The 20,482-nt window shown below is 42.0% G+C and overlaps 1 protein-coding gene across 1 annotated transcript in view; it reads left to right on the top strand.

The window, feature by feature from the left end:
• The window catches only part of CFAP206 (cilia and flagella associated protein 206), a 65,235-nt gene that overhangs the window by 4,160 nt on the left and 40,593 nt on the right, over window positions 1-20,482 (top strand). The window contains exons 2-6 of the mRNA XM_077487281.1: window positions 5,254-5,362; window positions 7,421-7,504; window positions 15,060-15,150; window positions 16,834-17,022; window positions 17,355-17,513. Of these exons, the coding sequence (XP_077343407.1) occupies window positions 5,255-5,362; window positions 7,421-7,504; window positions 15,060-15,150; window positions 16,834-17,022; window positions 17,355-17,513 (631 nt within the window). The 5' untranslated portion in view covers window position 5,254. The remainder of the gene's footprint in view (window positions 1-5,253; window positions 5,363-7,420; window positions 7,505-15,059; window positions 15,151-16,833; window positions 17,023-17,354; window positions 17,514-20,482) is intronic.

The following is a 20,482-nucleotide window of genomic DNA, read 5'->3' as shown; positions in this document are numbered from 1 at the left end:
CGGAACTTACATGTGCGTTCGCTTCTGAACGCAAGCTACCGGGGACAGGGGCGTTTTAATTTTTTATTTTTTTACTTATTTTTTTTTATTTTTGCACTTTTTTTTACATTTTTTTTGTCTGTCTATGAAAAGTGATCCATCTGTGAAGTCTCTTCAGTTTAGCTATGCTCATAAAAAGCCTAAATCATCACCTAATACTCCATTGTGGACAGATACCAGATTATCTCAATTTTCTAAACTCCCAGATCCACATATTTGGTCGTCCAAGGGTATTTCAAAACTTAGAAGGTTCTACTGAAATTAAAGCCATTATACCCTAGGGCAGTTTGAAAGATAAATGCTCCTTGACAAATATTTTCTCATACATTCAATTAAGACATGCTTAATTGATGCAGTTCCACATAGAAAATATAACACTTAGTCCTGGTTTACATTGCAGTGATTTGACATGTCAACTCGTATGCCAAATCGGCGGCTATTGCCAGCAATGGCACCATCCGAATCGGTGCGGCACTGCATTTGCGGCTCTGCACCGATTCCTAAAAGTAGTTCCTGTACTACTTTTGGCAACTTTGGATTCATCCTTGAAGCTCTTTATTCCTTATGTCGCCCTCCAATGCTGCTTACTGCGATGGGCAGCTATAGATGGGGGCAGTAGTACCTTTTTTTGTATCACTGTATATTGGTCACTGAGGAACTGACGCTTTCGCAGACATTGAGCTACATGCTGGGTGCTCAGTGTACTCCTGTATCTTTAAGAAGGGGTGGGCTCCCCTTCAGTCCACATGCCCTCCATCTATCCATCAGAATGCACGTGCTTCCACTGTGGAGACACTTATAAGTTAGTGTTAGGGACCACAGATACCAGGGTGCTGTGGCGAGGCTCTGTGGGTTACACATGCATTTGCAAATACGTGAAGACTAAACCCCTGCTTTTATCACATACTGTTAGACAGGTTGATTTGGTTGTCTGCAAGTTGGTCGGTACGTTTTTTTGCCTTGGATTTATCCTTGGCCCTGTTTATATTTATTATGCATGGTTTATATAGCACCAACAGTTTGCACAGTATTTTAAAAGGTGAGGGCAACCAGTACAGTTATAATGCAAACCTATACAAGAGGAATCCAAGGGCCCAGATTGTTAGCTTACAATCTAAAAGGGAGAGTCAAGTGATACAAAAGGTGATTACTGAGACGGCAGCTCATGGAGAAAAAAATTGTTAGGTAGAGGAAGAAAAAGCTTTCAGGACATTAAAGAAAGGTGGTTAGAGTAGGAGACAGCTGGACTGATTGAGGTAAGAAATTCCAGAGGATGGGAGAGACTCTGGAGAAGTCCTAGAGGGGAGCATGGGAGGAGGTGAAGAAAGAGCTAGTGCACAGAAAGTCTTGGGAGGAGTGAAGAGAACGGTTTTGGTTGGTATTTTGAGACAAGGTTGGTGATGTAGCTAGGGACAGAGGAGTGGATGGCTTGGTTAGTATTTTAAATTGTATTCACTGGATGAATGGAAGCGAGAGAGGGGTAGAAGACACTGAATGGTTGGTAAGGTGGATGAGTTTGGCAGTAGCATTCATGATGGACTGACTGATGGCCTATGTAAAGGTAAGAAAAAGAGGAGGGAGTTGCAGTAGCTGAAGAGAGATATGAGTGAATTAGAAGCTTTGTGGTGTTATTAGTTAACCACTTGCCGCCCGCCCTATAACAAAAGCACGGCGGCATAGTGGTTTCAAAATCCTCACCGGACGTCATATGACGTGATCAGGATTTTGAGCCGCTGCGCGCCCCCGGGGGCGTGCACCACAGCGATCATTGTTGCGGGGTGTCAGTCTGACACCCCACAGCTATGATCTCGGTAAAGAGTCTCCGACGGAGACTCTTTACCACGTGATCAGCCGTGTCCAATCACGGCTGATCACAGTGTAAATAGGAAGAGCCGGTGATCGGCTTTTCCTCACTCGCGTCTGTTAGACGCGAGTAGTGGAGAGCCGATCGGCTGCTCCTCTGACAGGGGGGGTCTGTGCTGATCGATTATCAGCACAGCCCCCCCCCCCCCCCCCCGAGGATGCCCACACTGGACCACCAGGGACGCCACCAGACCACCAGGCATGCCCAGCACCACGTATGCCACCCTAGACCACCAGGGATGCCAGTCAGTGCCCACAATGGATGCCAATCAGTGCCCACAATGGATGCCAATCAGTGCCCACAATGGGCATCACTGATTGGTATGCATTATTGTTTGGCACTGATTGGCATCCATTAGTACAGTATAAAACAATACAATGCCACCTATCAGTGCCCATCAGTGCCCATCCTTGCCGCCTATCAGTGCCCATCCGTGCCCATCTGTGCCGCCTATCCATGCCCATCTGTACCGCCTATCCATGCCCATCTGTACCACCTATCCATGCCCATCCGTGCCAGCTATCAGTGCCAATTTGTGTTACCTATCAGTGCCCATCCGTGTCGCCCATCAGTGCCGCCTATCAGTGCCCATCAGTGCTGCCTATCAGTGCCGCCTATAAGTGCCACATATCAGTGTCCATCAATGCCACCTCATCAGTGCCACTTCATTGGTGCCACCTCATCGGTGCCCATCAGTGCCGCCTTATCAGTGCCCATCAGTGAAGGAGAAAACTTACTTATTTACAAAGTTTTGAAACTAACAAAAAATTTTGTTTAGCAAAAAATAAAAAACGTAGAGGTGATCAAATACAACCAAAGGAAAGCTCTATTTGTGGGGAAAAAAATGATAAAAATTTCATTTGGGTACAGTGTAGCATGACCGCGCAATTGTCATTAAAAGTGCGACAGCGCTGAAAGCTGAACATTGGTCTGGGCAGGAAGGTGTTTAAGTGCCCAGTATTGAAGTGGTTAAGAAGGGGCATATTTTGGAGATGTTGCTAAGATTGAGACAGCAAGATTTGGACAGTGATTTGATATGAAGCTGAAAGGAGAGTTCAGATTCCAAAATTATACCTACACCCTGGCATGTGGGTATGGGCTGATAGTTGTGCCATCAAGCTGAACAGAGAAGTCGAGAAGGGCCATGCATGAGAGGAAATATTATACGTTTTGGATAGATTGAGTTTGAGGAAGTGGTGTGACACCCATGTTGATAGGTCTGTTAGTAAATTAGTGATGTCTGATGGAGTGAGCTGAGTAGTAGAAAGATTGATTTGGGTGTCGCAGCATAGAAATGACATTGGAAGCCGTGGGAGGCTGACCTAGAAAGGAGATGCAGATCAATAATGATGGAGATCCAGAGGCAGAGCCTCAGCGGACCCCGACACTAGAAGGAAGAGAAAAAGAGGAGGTAGAGTTGTAAGGACACTGAAGGTGCAGTAGAATAGGTAAGAAGGCAGTAAACCAAGAGTTACGGAGACCAACGGAGTGGAGTTTCTTGAGGACAGGGGTGTGGTCAAATGTGTCAATGGCAGCAGAGAGGTCAAAGAGTAAGAGTACGGAATAGTGACCATTGGTTTTAGCTGTTAGTATATTGTTGGTAAGTTTTAGGAGAAATTTCTGTGTTGCAGGTGAAATCCAGATAGAAGAGGATTAACAAGGTTATTTTCAGTGAGTTGATAGCTCAGACAGTTGTAGACTAGGCATTCAAGGAGTCTGTTCAAGGAGTTTTGAGGTAAAAGGGAGCAAGGAGGTGGGTTTAATTTGATAAGATTGGTGGAGTTCAGCGAGGGCTTGTTAAGTATGAGGGTTGACCAGTGCCTGTTTTAGAGGGTTGGGTAAAATGCCAGTAGAGAGGGAGAGTTTGAAGATGTGAATTGGAGACTGTAGGGTAGAGCAAGAGGGTGACTGTAGTAATTGAGAGGATATAGGGTCCAGGGGGCAGGTGGTTAACTGGGCATTAGAGAAGGTTGGTGACCTCCTCTAAAGTAGCAGGGTTAAATGAGGTAAGTAATGAGTTTGCAGGCGAACATGGAATGTTAGGTGGGGAAGATATGTGTACAGTGGAGATTTTATAATAAATTGTATCAATCCCATTTTTGAAGTGATTGGCAATCTTCTGGGCAGTGAGTTAGTTAGTGGGTGGAGGCCTATTTGTGCCTGTCCATAAATGTATGTGAATGAAAGCAAGTGCTATTGAGTATATCTATTTGGCCAACAAATGCACACTATGCAAGTGCTGTCCTAAAATCCACCAGTTCAAAATCAGCTGAGCTTTTGGGATGCATCATGCGTAGCGTGATGTGATGACGCCAACCACACATGTGTATAAATAGCATGCCCAACTGGAAAATTCCCACTGGTAAATTCAAAGCCTGAATAGGTCAGATGTTTCCTTAGATGTCTCTATCTGACTCCAGAGAAATCTTTATTTTTCCTGTTGTTTTACTTGTTACATAACACAATATGTAGTCCTAAAATGGCAAGCAGAGGTTTCCATCATATTCCAAACCTGATATAGTTTCACGTACTTAAAGGGAGCATATAAAAGGGAGTAAATACTGAAGGAATTTGGCAGGAGGAACCACTGGTGCTCCCAACATTGTTGGTTTTTTAGGAAATTTAGAGGAGTATTGCTCTTCAAGGGAGAGGTGTCCATGGCATGAGTAGCGAGAGAGGTAAGTATTTTTTCTGTGCTTTTGCAGGGACAGCTTTTTGGCTTTTTTGTATTTGTTTTTTTCTTGACAGGGTCTCCTAAAGCAAGTGCTAGCAGATATTTCATCCATGGGCCATAAGTATCGAAATGCATTTGAATAATGATTTTTATCTTATTAAAGGATGTTCCAGGCAGAAGTCGCTAAAAGACTTTCTCCAATAAATCTTGTAGCATTTATGCAGCCAGTTGAGCTTAAATTACCGCTAGTGCATTGCAGTGCTACACTTTATCTGCATACTGTATATCTATACACAGTGAATATGTGTTTGTACTTGGGTAGTAATGGAATGTAGGAGCCGGACCCAAGAATTGATTTTGCACATGAACCTTTGTTGACTAGTGGCTTCTTGTACTCTTTGGACATGTTGGTGACCCCTAAGATCTCTTGTATTGTGTCATAGGTTTTTTGTGAAGCATATGGTAAAAAAAAAGCCTTGCTTCTGCGGCACCACGCTATTTACCATCTTTTTTTATGATTTAGCCTCAACCATCAACCCTGTTTTTTTTTTGCCTTTTTCAGTTTGGCTCTTAACTGTATTTGTTTCCCACCAGTTACCATAATTATGATATAAAAATATGGCATTTTTTTTATGGACTTTGATCTAATTATTAAAATATTTGTTTTTCTTATCAGAATGTCGCATACTCAGGCTGAAAGTGTGATAAAAAATATTATACGGGAAATTGCTCAAGAATGTGCAGAAAAAGGGCACACTGTATCTGAAGCCATGGTAGCTTTCGTGGTAAGCTATACCTGTGTTTTGTTTCTGCAGTTAAAATAACTTAATTTTGTCAAACTTTTTTATTTTGCATAATTAAAGTGGAACTCCAAGCAAACAGCTGAATGCACGGGTGAAATGCATATACTGTATATGACCTTTTTTTTTAACTGGCCAAAGGATTCATGTACTTTTTCTGGCTGTCTTGGGATTTATGCACAACCTGTTAGAGATCACCAGAAATACAGCCATGTCCAGGATCCACTGTGATTAGGCAATGAAGCACCGATGACTGATCTCCCCTCCTGTAAACATATTAATGATGTTAAATAGCAGTGTGCAATGTATTAATAAATTAACCACTTGCTGCCTGCTGACAGTACATTTACTGTGTGCGGGCAGCACAGCCAGGCACTGCGACATACCCATTTGTTGCGGTGTACTTCCTGGTTTTCGGTCCCACGCACAAGCCAACCGACGACCCATGCTGTGATTGGACACCGTACTCATTTGTCAGCAGGTTACAGTCAACCATTTAGATCAGTGGTCCCCAAACTGCAGCCTGGGGGCTGAATGTGGCCCTTTCCTTGCTTTTATCTGGACTTTGGGGCAATATTTCATCCTCTGTCACCAACAATGGGGCGTAATTCCCCTCCTTGACACAAACAAAGGGGCACAATTCCTCCCAATGATGGGGCACAGTTTCTCCCAGTGACACCAACGATGGGGCATGATTCTTCCCACCCAATGACACAAACGATGGGGCTAGGGCTGCAACCTCATCCCTTTAAACCCGAACACATATGAATTTCACAGGTTCTGAGGCTAATTTAATGCAGATAAGGCACCAAGTGAGTTTAATTACCACCTTAATCAGCCACAGAACCTGTGTAATTATCACGTGTTCGGGTTTAAAGGGATGAGGTGGCAACCCTAGATTGGGCACAACTCCTCTCACTTACACCAAAAAGTGGGCATTTGTTTGCTCCCACTGATGCCGGGACATTTTCTACTTCCAATGGCCACAGTCTGGCCCCCCTCAAGTCTGAAGGACAGTAAACTGGCCCTTTGTTTGGAGATCCCTGATTTAGACTGTATACAGTGACGGCTGGTGCTCAAAATGTTTGGGGGGGGCACAAACAAACTGAAAAATACGGAAAAAAATCAGTTGCAGCCATTGTGCCCATCAGTTGCAGCCATTGTGCCCATCAGTTGCAGCCATTGTGCCCCATGAAATGCTGCCACTTGTGCCCCATCATATGCGGCCACTTGTGCCCCATCATATGCAGCTACTTGTGCCACATCATATGCGGCCAGTTCAGCCCATCATATGCCGCGACTTGTGCCCATCAAATGCTGCCACTTGTGCCCATCATATGCTGCCACTGTGACCCCTGCCTGCTATCTGCCCAGCACTTACCCTTCTTAGTGGCAGGTCAGGCAGCGGGTGACGGTGGCGAGCTGTGGAACAGCTCCTGTGTCCTCCATGCTTCCCCTTCCTCTGTTTTTTCATTCTGCTAGGCATCCAATCGGAGCATCTGTGCCTTCAGCCAATCAGGTAATTGGTATTAGACCCACACTACCTGATTGGCGGAGAGGCAGTTCTGTGTTAGAAAAGCAATTATCCATTTGCTTTTCTAACACCTCTGGGTGGACTGTGAGTGCAATGCTCTGCGCTCTAAATTCATCTTTTTTGGAGCCTATTAGAGCCTATGGCTCTAATCGGGTGCTTCAAAAAAAACACCCCCGCCACTGGAATTCAGGTGCCTGGCGCCCGAAAAGGGGCCGTACGCCTGAATAGGGGATGGCAGTGGAAGCCATGGATAACCAATCACCGCACAGATCTCGGTTTTTGTAAACACAGGCCCTGGCTGGATTTCCCCCTGCCATTCAGAAATAAAAAGAGAAACTCAGCCAGATCAGTAAGTAAAAGCAGCACACATACACTTGTCACCCAACCAGTGCCATTAATACAATGTCAGTGTACAGCTGAAGCTTATGTTTGGTATTATGTTTTCATTGTTGCTCTCTGTTACTTTAATTTATTTTAATTTTTTTGTGTTTGCATTTGACATTCTTTAGGTAAAGGCTATAGTATTAGACAAAAGAAATGGCTTTAATGTGGATCGAGTTCTCACAAAGAATGATGTACAAAAGCTCATTAAGGTAACAACTGTAGCAGTTATATAAATTATTTTTTAGAAAACATGTATATCATTGGTCAGAGTGACTATATTGTGTTTTTGTGCAAATGACATTCTTTATTATGGTCAGGACTTAAAGATATAACTAGAAGAAAAAACTATTTTTTAGACAGGTAAACCTGAAATTTCACAGTTGTGCTTAAAAATGTGCATACCTTGGCAGAAATCATGACATTTTGGCATTGATATCGAAAATATGACTGATCACTGAAAAAGCTGTCTTTTATTTAAGGATAATGATCATATGAAGCCATTTATTATCACATACTTGTTTGGCTCCTTTTTAAATCATAACCATAACAGAAATCACCCAAATGGCCCTTATCATAAGTATACATACCCTGGAATGTTTGGCTTTGGTACAGACACACAAGGTGACACACACAGGTTAAAATGGCAATTAAAGGTTAATATCCCACATCTGTGTTTTGTTTTTTTAAGTTGCAATTAGTGCCTGTGTATAAATAGTTAATGAGTTTGTTAGTTCTCACGTGGATGCACTGAGCAGGCTAGATACTGATGCAATTGAAAGCAGAAAAGAACTGTTAAAAGACCTGCGTCACAAGGTATGGGAACTTTATAAAGATGGAAAAAGATATAAAAAGATATCCAAAGCCTTGAATATGCCAGTCAGTACTGTTCAATCTTTTATTAAGAAGTGGAAAATTCAGGGATCTCTTGATACAAAGCCAAGGTCGTGTAGACCAAGAAAGATTGCAGCCACAACTGCCAGAAGAATTGTTTGAGATACAAAGAAAACTACACAGGTAACCTCAGGAGAAATACAGGCTGCTCTGGAAAAAGATGGTGTGGTTGTTTCAAGGAGCACAATAACATGATACTTGAACAAAAATGAGCTGCATAGTCAAGTTGCCCTAAAGAAGTCTTTACTGTGCCAATATCACAAAAAAGCCTGGTTACAATATGCCCGACAACACCTTGACACACTGTATTCTGGAGTGATGAGACCAAAATAGAGCTTTATGGTCACAACCATAAGCACCAAGTTTGTATAGGGGTCAACAAGGCCTATAGTGAGAAGAATACCATTCCCACTGTGAAGCATGGTGGTGGCTCACTGATGTTTTGGGTGTGGGTGAGCTCTAACGGCACGGGTAATCCTGTGAAAATTGTTAGCAAGATGATTGCAGTATGTTATCAGAAAATACTGGCAGAAATTTTGCTATCTTCTGCACGAAAACTGCGCATGAGATGCTCTTAGACTTTGCATCACAACAATGACCCTAAGCACAAGACCAAGTTGACCCTCTGGTGGTTACAGCAGAAAAAGGTGAAGGTTCTGGAGTGGCCATCACAGTCTCCTGATCCTAATATCATCAAGCCACTCTGGGGAGATCTGAAACGTGTGGTTCATGCAAGATTACCAAAGACTGCCTGACCTGGAGGCATTTTTCCAAGACAAATGGGCAGCTATACCACCTGCAAGAATTCAGGGCCTCATGGACAACTATTACAGAAGACTGCACGCTGTCATTGATGCTAAAGGGATCAATATACAGTATCAAGAACTAAGGGTATGCAGACTTTTGAACGTGGATCATTTAATTTGTTTACTTGTTCCCATGTTTTGTTTTATGATTGTGCCATTCTGTTAAGACCTACAGTTGAATATGAATCCCATAAGAAATAAAAGAAATGTGTTTTGCCTGCTCATGTTTTCTTTGAAAATGGTACATACTGTTTATGCCCAATTCTACAATGGTATGCACACTTTTGAACACAACTGTATTTATACTATATAGTCTTTTATCAAGCCAGCAGTTGGATTTGGGTTTTCCTTTGCACATTATTAAGCAATTGCGTTCCGGCTTCTCCTTTACAAAACGTTAATGAGATGTCAAAGCTTGGAGCCATAACTCATGTCTGAACTGACTGCCCAGTCTGAGGTCAGTCAGACAAAAGAGCTGCTAAGCAAGTTGCTCAGCTGTGCTGTCTCTTTATGTAATCAATATACTCCACAGGATCTGGAGCCATGTACAGTATTAAATGTTTAGGTTGTATGATTGTAGTATTTGGATGAAAACTGTTAAACATATAACCTAAAAAAAATAAAGCTGATCTCAAATTGACACTAATGCCGCGTACACGCGAAGGGACTTTTCGACGGACTAGGTCCGACTGTGTTCCTGACGGACTTTCAGCGGAGTTCCGACAGACTTTCCAAAAATGAACGGACTTGGCCACACACAAGCACACCAAAGTCCGACGGATTCTAACGTGATGACGTAAGACCGGACTATAATAAGGAAGTTCATAGCCAGTAGCCGATAGCTGCCCTAGCGTCGGTTTTCGTCCATCGGACTAGCATACAGACGAATAGATTTTTCGCCGGACTGGAGTCCGTCGGAAAGATTTGAAACATGTTTTATTTCTAGGTCCCTCTGACTTTTGGGAAAACAAAAGTCCGCTGGAGCCCATACATGATCGTAATATCCGACGAATTCATTCCATCGGACCTAGACCGTCGAAAAGTCCGGTCATGTGTACGCGGCATAAATCATATCCTCGTTCTCCAAAAATAATCCATACACATCATCTATTTAAAAGAGATGTATGGGTTTTTTTTTTTTTAATCATACTCACCTCCGATGCTGCATCTTTCCGCTGGCGTCTCTTCACTGAAAACCACCGATTGCTCAGTTCTCACAGCTCCCAGTGACTGTCAGTGAGAAGCTCTCTGTCAACCCCCCCCCCCCCCCCCCACTGGAGCTCAGGCTCTCAGTGGCTTGCTGCGAGGCTGAGCCGGGTTCTGGTCCAGGCACGTGGGCGGATCCTGACTTCATTGTTGTGATCTTGCCTGAGCCTGGACCGGTGGGCTGAATTCCGCTGTCTGCTGAAAACGGGTCACGGCATGCAAAACGAACTGCACTCCTGTGATCCATGAGCCTTGGCCTTACTTCTCCTCCTTTAATGGCCTTGTCATTAAATTAGTTCTCTGCATCCTTGTCCATGTCATCAGTGAGTTCCTGGACTGTTCCTTTTCCCCCTCACTTCCATCTTAGCCATGCATATTAGTTGTGGCTATGTGCACTGCTCTATGCACACTACAAATCATAGTTGGCTTATAGTCCCTAGTCCATCTGAGGAGCGAGCTAGATAGGGAGACTAAGTTCCTACATACAGTGAGACCATGGAGAAGGAACTTAGCCACCCAATCTTATGCCACGTACACACGATCGGAATTCCGGCCAGAAAAAGACCGATGAGAGCTTTTCATCGGAAAATGTGACCGTGTGTATGCTCCATCGGAATTTAGCTGTCCGAAATCCCACCAGCCAAAAATTGATAGTATGTTCTCAATTTTCCCAACGTAAAAACTTTCTATCGGAAATTCCGATCGTGTGTATGCAATTCCGACATGCCAAAAATCACACATGCTCAAATTCATCTACGAGACAGAAGCTATTGGCTACTGGCTATTGAACTTCCTTTTTCTAGTCCCTTCGTACGTGCTGTACGTCATTGCATTATAATTTGACCGTGTGTAGGTGTGACTGTGTGTAGGCAAGAAAGCTTGAGCCGAATTCCATCGGAATTCCATCGGGAAAACCATCAGAGCTTTTTCCGACGAGAATTCCGATCGTGTGTATGCGGCATAAGAGATAGATCACAGCAGCAAAACATATAAATAACATTTTGGAGGAGGCTGAGAGCAACAGAAGGTACTTTTTTGAGTTAAAGAGAAGTATGGCTATACTTCTCTTGTGGATCACAGAAGTCTTGCTGTTAACTGATTTTTTTTTATGTTTTAGATATGCAGTTCAAATAAAAACATATAACAAACATATAGTGGGGGTTTTCTCAAATTTGACTGCAAAAGTAGAAATACGCTTTAAGGGGCTAACGTATAAAGGGTTGTTTATAAGGGGGAAAAAAAGGAGATCATAATATTTCTGGTTTTAGAATTAAACAAGCATTTTGACTGGTTCCTATGGGTAACTATTAACTATTTCTTATTGCTAAGCCTCATATGTGTCTTGTACGATGTGCATTTCTCATAGTAGCACAGTTGGGGCTCATTTACACTTGCACTTCCCCTTAAAGAACCGTAATGGTACCGCCTCACCTCTTGTTTTAACCCCTAAAAATCTGTACCACAATACAGCCCTATTTTAGGGTGAGCGTGACAGGGGAGATTATTTTTGCAGCTTAAAGTGGTTTTAAACCTCAGACATGAACTATGAATAAAGCACATCCCTCTATGGTATGTACATGTCTCAATCCAGAACACAAAGTGTTCTGTCTGCTGCTTCCTTCCACTGCTATCAGCGTGAATCACTTCTGACAAGCTTGCCTGACACTAAGTGAAAAATAGAGATGGGGAATGAGCTCCAGCTGATTGACAGCATCAGCTCTGTTTCTGTGAGCTGTATGAAGGGGGTGTGCTCCTTCCCTCCAATCAGCTCTCAGAGCTCTCATCACTGAGATCTGCGGAGTGTAACTTCAGCTGTCTGGCCCCTTTTTTTTTCTGAACGCTCAGCCAAGCTTTGTAAATTCTAGACTTTGAATGGATGTATGGAAGAGAAGGCATGCAGATAAACAGGTAGAGAAGATGCAGATAAACAGGTACAACCTATGAAGGAGTATTTGTTCCATCTCTTCATCTCTGTGTATCACCAGAGGCCAGTCACTTCACTGGGTATATGTAAGGGTATACAACCCCTTTAAGCAGAAGTGGTTGGGAGCAGAAAAAAATGTGTCTTTAATAGCATGTTGTTACTGCCCCCCAACCACAAGCGTAAATGAGTCCTTGATCATTTTATAGCGCTGGTTAGATAGCTAAAGCTAAAAAAATATATTATACTAGTTCCTCTAAAAAATGTACTTTCCTTCAGGCTTGTTTCATTGATTTAATGTCTAATGCCCTGTACACACGGTCGGACATTCCGACCACAAAATCCGTCTGATTTTTGCCGACGAATTTTGTCCGAAACTTGTGTCGCATGCACACGGTTGGACAAATTTGTCGGAAAACCCAATCGTTCGGAACGCGTTGACGTTCCTTGCATACGACGGGACTACGTAGAGGCTATTAGCCAATAGCTTTGGTCTTGTAATTTGATCTGAGCATGCATGGCACTTTGTCCGATCGGAATTCTCTACAAATGATCGGAAAAAGTCTGATCGGATTTTGTTGGAAACTTTTAGATCCTGCTCTCAAATTTTTTTCCGTCGGAATTTCCGACAGGAAAAGTCCAATAGAGCCCACACACAATCGGTTTTTCCAACAACATAATCCGATCAGACCTTTTCCGTCGGAATTTCCGACCGCGTGTAGAGGGCATTAAACAAACATGCTTCTCTCAATGATTCATAAAATTTGTTGCAAAGCAAAAATGATTGAGACAACAGAAATGGTATGGGCTGATTTCTCATTTGTACTACAGTGTTGGTTGGAACCATGTCTTTTTTTGTCATTTATATGCCATCATATCCTTAACCATCATCTATGGGACGCTTTTATGTAAGAATAGTCGTAGGCTTCAGTGGAAGAGCTGGTGCTGAGTTGATGGACACTTTCCCAGTTGTTTCCACATTGTTTTACTGACCAATCAGTAGAAAGCAGCACCTACAGGGGTTGTATTTATTAACTTGGCATGACATCTCTTGGGCTCTCAGCAGTTTGCACAGTTTGAATTGTCCCTTGGCACAGCCCTTCAGTCATGTGAACAACACCTACAATTTTGCAGGATCATTGGGAAATAAAGTGACAGCATTCATGTGGATGTAGGAAGTTGATGAGCATTTGACAAAGCCTCTGGGAATGTTGCCACAAGTACTTCTTGTTCTTTAGGCATCTGGCCTGCTAGGAATAACATTGGACTGTTTTCATATAAAATCATTCAGATTTAACACAGAATACAAATGAGCTTAATTGAAGATTTGGTAGAAATTTAAAGAGTGCAGCATCACTTAAAGTGGTTTTAAACCCTCACCTTGTAAAACAACAGTTTATAATAGAAATGAAAGGCAAAATATTTGTGTATAGATATAAAAACATTATAAATTATTTTTTCCCCTTTTTAGTGATCACATTCCCTATGTTCTTAGCTAAAAAGCTGGGGAGAGGAGAAACAGCAGAACAGTGATCTTCCCAGTGAATGTCTGCAGGGGAGGGGGGGGGGGGTTGGTTGTCAGGACTTGTCTGATCGTTGGAGGAGAGCACATTCTGAGGAATTTACTAAAAATGGAGCACTCAGAATTTGGTGCAGCTGTGCATGGTAGCCAATCAGCTTATAACTTCACCTTGTTGAGTTAACCACTTCACATGGGCAGTACAGTGGTGTAGTGGGTAGCACGCTCACCTAGCAGTTAAAAAGGGTCACTGGTTCGAATTCCAACCACGACACTACCTGCCTGGAGTTTGCATGTTCTCCCTGTGCCTGCGTGGGTTTCCTCCAGGTACTCTGGTTTCCTCCCACACCCCAAAGACATGCATGTATGGGGACCTTGGATTGTGGGCTCCTTGAGGGCAGGGACCAATGTGAGTGTGCAATGATAGGGGTAGACACTCACTCAGGTTGAACTGGATGGACTAGTGTCTTTATTCAACCTTACAAAACTATGGACTATGGACTATGAACTTTAAGACCACCCACCGCACATATACCTGTATGCACGCAGTAGATACTAGATACTGTGGGTACGCGTCCACCGGCCACCCGCGATCACCTCACAGAGAGGCAGAACGGGGATCTGCCTATGTATACAAGGGGGATCCTCATTCTGACAGGAGACAACATGGAGATCTGTTGTTCCTAGGGCTCTTTGTTGTCCCAGTGAGCCCATCCCCCACACAGTTAGAACACACCCAGGGAACACAGCTAACCCCTTGATTGCCCCCTATTGTTAATTCTTTCCCTGCCAGTGTCATTTATACATTGATCAGGTCTTTTTTTTTTTTTTTTTAGCGCTGATCACTAATGGTCACTAGTCCCCAAAAAGTGTCACTTGGAGTATGTGAAATGCATCCACCAGCTTTCTGTCTTTTGTCAACACTTGGGATGTTCTGAATAAAAAAATTTTTTTGATCCAGTACGGACATTTCTTCTATTAATGACTGCATGCGGAGGCGAGCCAAGGTGGGCACCTGTCTAGATCATTAGGCATCTAATCTCACCTGGAGCAGCGAGTTTTTCTTGTAGGACTGTCAGGAACACCAAGGATATCACACAAAGGAAGCAATGCAAAGAGAACAGGATACTTTCTAATACAAGTACATGGTACACTAGGCACATATCAGGAATATGGTATATTGAGTTTACATATTCTTTATTTACAATACAGAGAATACAGCCTGAAGAGTGCAAATCAGAGCAAAGTATCAGATCTCCGGCATGTGGAAATTAACTTTATGTTTATTGGGAAATATAAAAATCGACTATGTTCTCCAACACCGAGAGTCTTGTTTTATGTGGAACAACCTTTAAAACATATTAGAATAATACTGTGTGTTTTGTGCTAAGATTAAGTTGGTTATTTTCTTTTTTTTTAAGCTTTGTGTGGACAGATTGCTGGACACAAGAAGTCCTTCACTAGAAACAATAAAAATGCAATTGTATTTTGACATGAATTATACAAGTAGAGGTAAGCATTAAACTTTTCCTGCCGTTTACTACACATTTACTGCTAAAGAAGATGGCAACTTCACTGTAAACATATTGCAAAAATATATTGTAAATAGCTATGATGTACTACGTTTTTTTTTCTTTATCAGAAATAAGCTTTTTTTCCACACTTCACAGAATATATCAATCGATCAAACTCCTGAATAATAAAAATAACAAAAAGAAAATAACAATAATGATAATATTATTGGATAATAATAAGAATACTACATGTGTGTATACATATGTGAATGTGTGTACCTAAAGATGCGCACACATGCGATAAAGTGCAATCAATCAAAATTACACACGTGATTTACGACCAAAAAATAACATAATGTAAAGTAAGGAAAAAACAAGAAAAAAGTAAGAAAAAAAAAATTGATACATTCTGGGAAGTGTGGAAAACAGTCAAAACTGTTGTTTTTTAGTTCCAGGATCCTTTTTGTATAATAGATATTGTCCTTTTACTATAATGTGTCTCAGATCAAGTGATTAATTGATTTCAAACAGGCTGGTTGATTATTTAATAGTATGCAGATGTATTTGCTCTATATAAATTGTACCATGTATGTCATCATTTATACGCACCGTGTTTTGAAAAAGAGCATGATCTGTATTAGCCCTGAAACTGTAATGCCCCACACACACGGTCGGAAATTTAGACGGAAAAAGTCAGATCGGATTTTGTTCTCAGAAAATTTAAGATCCAGCTCTCACACTTTTTCCATTGGAAATTCCGACCGAAAAAGTCCAATAGAGCCAACACATGATCAGATTTCCCATCTGACTTTTTCTGTCGGAATTTCTGACGGAAAAAGTTTGAGAGCTGGATCTAAAATTTTCCAACAACAAAAACCGATCTGAATTTTTCCGATCGTGTGTAGAGAATTCCGATGCCCAAAGTGCCACGCATGCTCAGAAAAAATTTGGAGACGAAAGCTATTGGCTACTGGCCTCTGCATAGTCCCGTTGTACGTTTTGTACGTCACCTCATTCCGAACGATCGGATTTTCCGACAACTTTGTGTGACCGTGTGTATGCAAGACAAGTTTCAGCCAAAATCCGTTGGAAAAAATCTGACGGATTTTGTGGTCGGAATGTCCGACCACGTGTATGGGGCATTAGAGTCGGTTCACACTGAGGCAGCACGACTTGCAGTGTGACTGCCTCAGGCGACCTGCATCCGACTTCAGCGGCGGCTTGCAAAAGGACTTCTGTATAGAAGTCAATGCAAGTCGCCTGACGTCGCCCCCAAAGTAGTACAGGAAACTTTTTCTACTTGTGTCGCTCCTATTAGAACGGTTCCATTGTATAGAATGGAGCGTGACTTGTCAGGCGGCTAAGTCGCTTGAAAAGTTGCCCCAGTGTGAACCGAGTCTTACAATGATGGCCTATATATTTTGGATGTTTTGATATATATATATATTGCACTTCTGTCCTAAAAATCAATGCATATTAAAAAAGATAGGCCATGATATCTTTGGTAGATCTCGACTGAAGGATATTACCTAAATGTTAATACAGGGTGGACCGAAGTGACTATATTTTTCTCAGTTGTCCGATTTCCTGTTATTGTTAATAAAACATGCCTAAAAAAAAAAAAAAAGACACTTTATATTTTGAACGAGTATTTTTTTTTTTTTGGACTTTAAATTTGTAGGAGAATTTTTAGCTGAACACCATAACGTCCTGGAATCTCGACTTGCACCTGTGAGCAGGGAGATCACTGACAGCCGAGCTCGTACAGCTGACGAGTTGGAAAGCCTCTATCGCAAAATTGTTAGCTATGTGCTCCTCAGATCTGGCCTCGGTTCCCCGACTGATATCAAAGTTGTTAGAGAAGCCACAGGTTAGTAAAATAAAAGATAAATGAATAGGTTTATCAAAACCTAAGATTGCTGATGTATCCTGAATTATGCAGGGACCTGGTAAGTGATGATAGCATGGTAGAATGGGAGGAACTAAAACGGCATAATACATTTTAAATCCAGTGTCGTATAAATCCAGTATTTTATTTTGTAATAGTATGGAGGCTTTTTACCAACATATTTGTGAGTGTAATAATTAAATTGTTAGTAGTTAGTTGTAAATGTTAGTTCTGCTGGTATGGACATATGTCAATGGAAAAGTGTCATGATAAATATATTATTATTTATGTTGTGAATTCCTGTATTTCTGTAGCTGCTCTTCAGAGTGTCTTCCCACACACAGAGCTAGGCACCTTTTTGTCTTTAGCAAAGAGGGATAAAGAGCGTCAGCTGAAGGAACTCACTATGATCGTCACTGGCATTCGTTTGTTTAACAAAGACTGTGGAAAAGGTGGAGAGGGCATCGATGATTGTAAGTATTCAGGAGATAATATTTACTCAGGGGCGTAACTATAGGGGGTGCAGCAGTTGCGACCGCAACTGGGCCCTGTGATGCAGGGGGCCCATGCAGCCCCCTCTACATATGGCCGGCAGCAGCATAGGCAGCTAGGGGTACCAGTGCACCATGCACACGGGTGGCTGGAAGCGGAGGGTGACTAGCAGAGCTCCATGCTCTACTATCGCACTGGCTGCTCTTTAGTTGTGCATTCCCTGCATGACCTGTGTCCTCAGAGTACCCCTCTCCTGCTCCATGCATTGCCGCTCAGTCCGATGTCTGTTCTCCCCAACCAGTGGTGGAACTACAGGGCTCACAAAGGTCATACCTGTGACCACGCCCTGGAGTTCCACCGCCGGACTCGGAGGGAAGGGCCCTGGCTGGGGTTCAGGGGGGCCCGTCATGGTTTCTTGCATCGGGGCCCTGAAGGTTCTAGTTACGCCACTGTATTTACTGTAAATGTTCTGTGACTGTGATATTTGTGACTTTTCTTACACGTCAGCATCATAAATTGCAGTGTTAACTAATGAAAGAGCAGGCTGTGAATATTTGCAAAACATTTTAAAGTGTGACTCCACTTCTGTCAAGAAAAAAAACCAGTCTGGGTGTCAGAACCTTGATCTGTGTTGTGTCTGGCAGTAGCTCTTCCTGCTCAGCCTCATGAGATGCTGGACAGCTCCTTTCCTGATCCTTTGGACAATGCTACTTTCTATCTTGTTTCTGGTGAACTTTGAGCTCCTTGCTCCTCCCATAAACTTCCTATTTAAGCCATGCCTTGCACTTCCTGTTTAACAGATTGTTGTGCTCATCTCCAGCCAATATATTGCTCTTTACACTCTTGCTGCCATCTGTATCTTCGTTACCATTTGTTACTGACCTTTGGATTGTTCCTCGACAATGCTTCAGCATGTTCCTGCAAGCCGTTGTAGATGTACGTCAGCCCTTTAAGCTGGGATAGCAGGCGCTGGAGGTGCTGATGCGCGTGGCCAGCGATGATCGCCGGCATGAGAACCAGAACAGCGATGTGTGTGTGTGTGTGTGTGTGTGTGTGTGTGTATAAACACATAAATCCCTGTTCTGTGAGGAGAGGAGAGACAGATCATCTGCTCCTACTAGCTAGGAACAACGATCTGCCATTTCCTCTAGACAGTCCCATCCCCTACAGTTAGAACACACACGAGGGAACACAGTATCGCCCCCCCCCCCCAGTGTTAACCCCTTCTCTGCCAGTAACATTTACACAGTAATCAGTGCATTTTTATAGCACTGATCACTGAATAAATGTCAGTGGTCCTAAAAATGTGTCAAAAATGTCTGATCTTTCCGCCATAATGTCACAGTCCCATAGATCACTGCCATTACTAATAATAAAAAAATAATAAAAATGCCATAAATCTTTCCCATAATTTGTAGATGTTATAACGTGTGCGCAAACCAATCAATATATGCTTATTGCGATTTATTTTTTTTTTAATTTATTTTTTATTACCAAAAATACTTAGAAGAATACGGTACATATTGGCCTAAACTGAGGAAAAAAGATTAGCTTTTTTTTTTTTTCTTAAATGGGGATATTTATTATAGCAATAAGTACAAAATATTGTGTAAATATATATATTTTTTTAATTGCCCCTCTTTTTTTGTTTATAGCTCAAAAAATTTTAAATTAAAAAAATTAAAACCGCAGAGATGATCAAATACCACCAAACGAAATCTCTATTTTGTGGGGAAAAAAAGCACATCAATTTTGTTTCGGGTACAACGTCACACGACAATTGTCAGTTAAAGTGATGCAGTGCAGTATTGAAAAGAAAGGAAGGCCTGGTCATTAAGCAGCCTAATCCACTTTGTTAAAGTGGTTAACAAACTTTGTAGCAGATTTCTACCATTTTCTGTTCTGAAGAAAAAGTTTCAGCCACTATATCCTTTCCAGACTGATTCCCGGATGGTAGGGTATGGCTTGATTATAATCTCCTGGTGCATTTTCAGTGTTCTAACTAGGTAAATTGCAGTGTCTGCATCCGTTTAGAAGTATTTAACCCTTGAGGAGTATCTAGATAAAAATGTAATTCCTATTGCAGAGCATGCCTACATTTTTTTTTGCTGGAAAATTAGTTAAAACCCTCAAACATTATATATTACACAGTATTTGTGCAGCTGTTTTTCAAATGCTTTTTTTTTAACACATTTTAATGAATTTTAATTCACAAAAACACATCATAATACCCAATATTTTAGTAGAATATAAAAGATGATGTTACGCTGAGTAAACCACTACCACTTTTAAATTCATACTTTAAAGTCACACTTTAAAATTGCGCACTGCTGTGGAACAGCGACAAAGTACATACATTATATTATTCATAGGCAACGCTTTAAAAGCCTTTACAGGTTACCACTTTAGATTTACCTAGGACAGTGATGGCGAACCTTGGCACCCCAGATGTTTTGGAACTACATTTCCCATGATGCTCCAGTACACTGCAGAGTGCCAGAGCATCATGGGAAATGTAGTTCCAAAACATCTGGGGTGCCAAGGTTCGCCATCACTGACCTAGGAGGTCTTATAATAGAATTATGGCTCTCGATCTGACATTTGTGGTGATACCTCATATGTGTGCGGTGTGATTGCTGTTCACACACCGACATGGGACCGACGCATTTGTTCGCCTTTGTGTGTAAGCACAGGGGGCCGGGGTTGCTTTAAAAATTATTTTATTATATTTTTTACACTATACTTTTATGAGTTTTTTTTTAGCACTTTTATTATCACAAGGAATGTAAACATCCCTTGTGATAGCAATAGGCAGTGACAGGTCCTCCTTACGGACACATCTGGGGTCTATTAGACCCCAAATCTCTCCTCTATCCTTAAAAGCTTCAGTTTATATCAAGATGCTTTTTTCAAACCAGTAATGGTTTGTTTACAACTGGCAAAACCAGAA

This window comes from Lithobates pipiens, unplaced genomic scaffold, assembly GCF_037356315.1.
Source record: "Lithobates pipiens isolate NorthernLeopardFrog02 unplaced genomic scaffold, aLitPip1_a1.2 Scaffold_18, whole genome shotgun sequence".
Classification (NCBI taxonomy): domain Eukaryota; kingdom Metazoa; phylum Chordata; class Amphibia; order Anura; family Ranidae; genus Lithobates; species Lithobates pipiens.
Note: the sequence above shows the minus strand (reverse complement) of the source record. Positions and strands in the feature narration are given on the sequence as shown.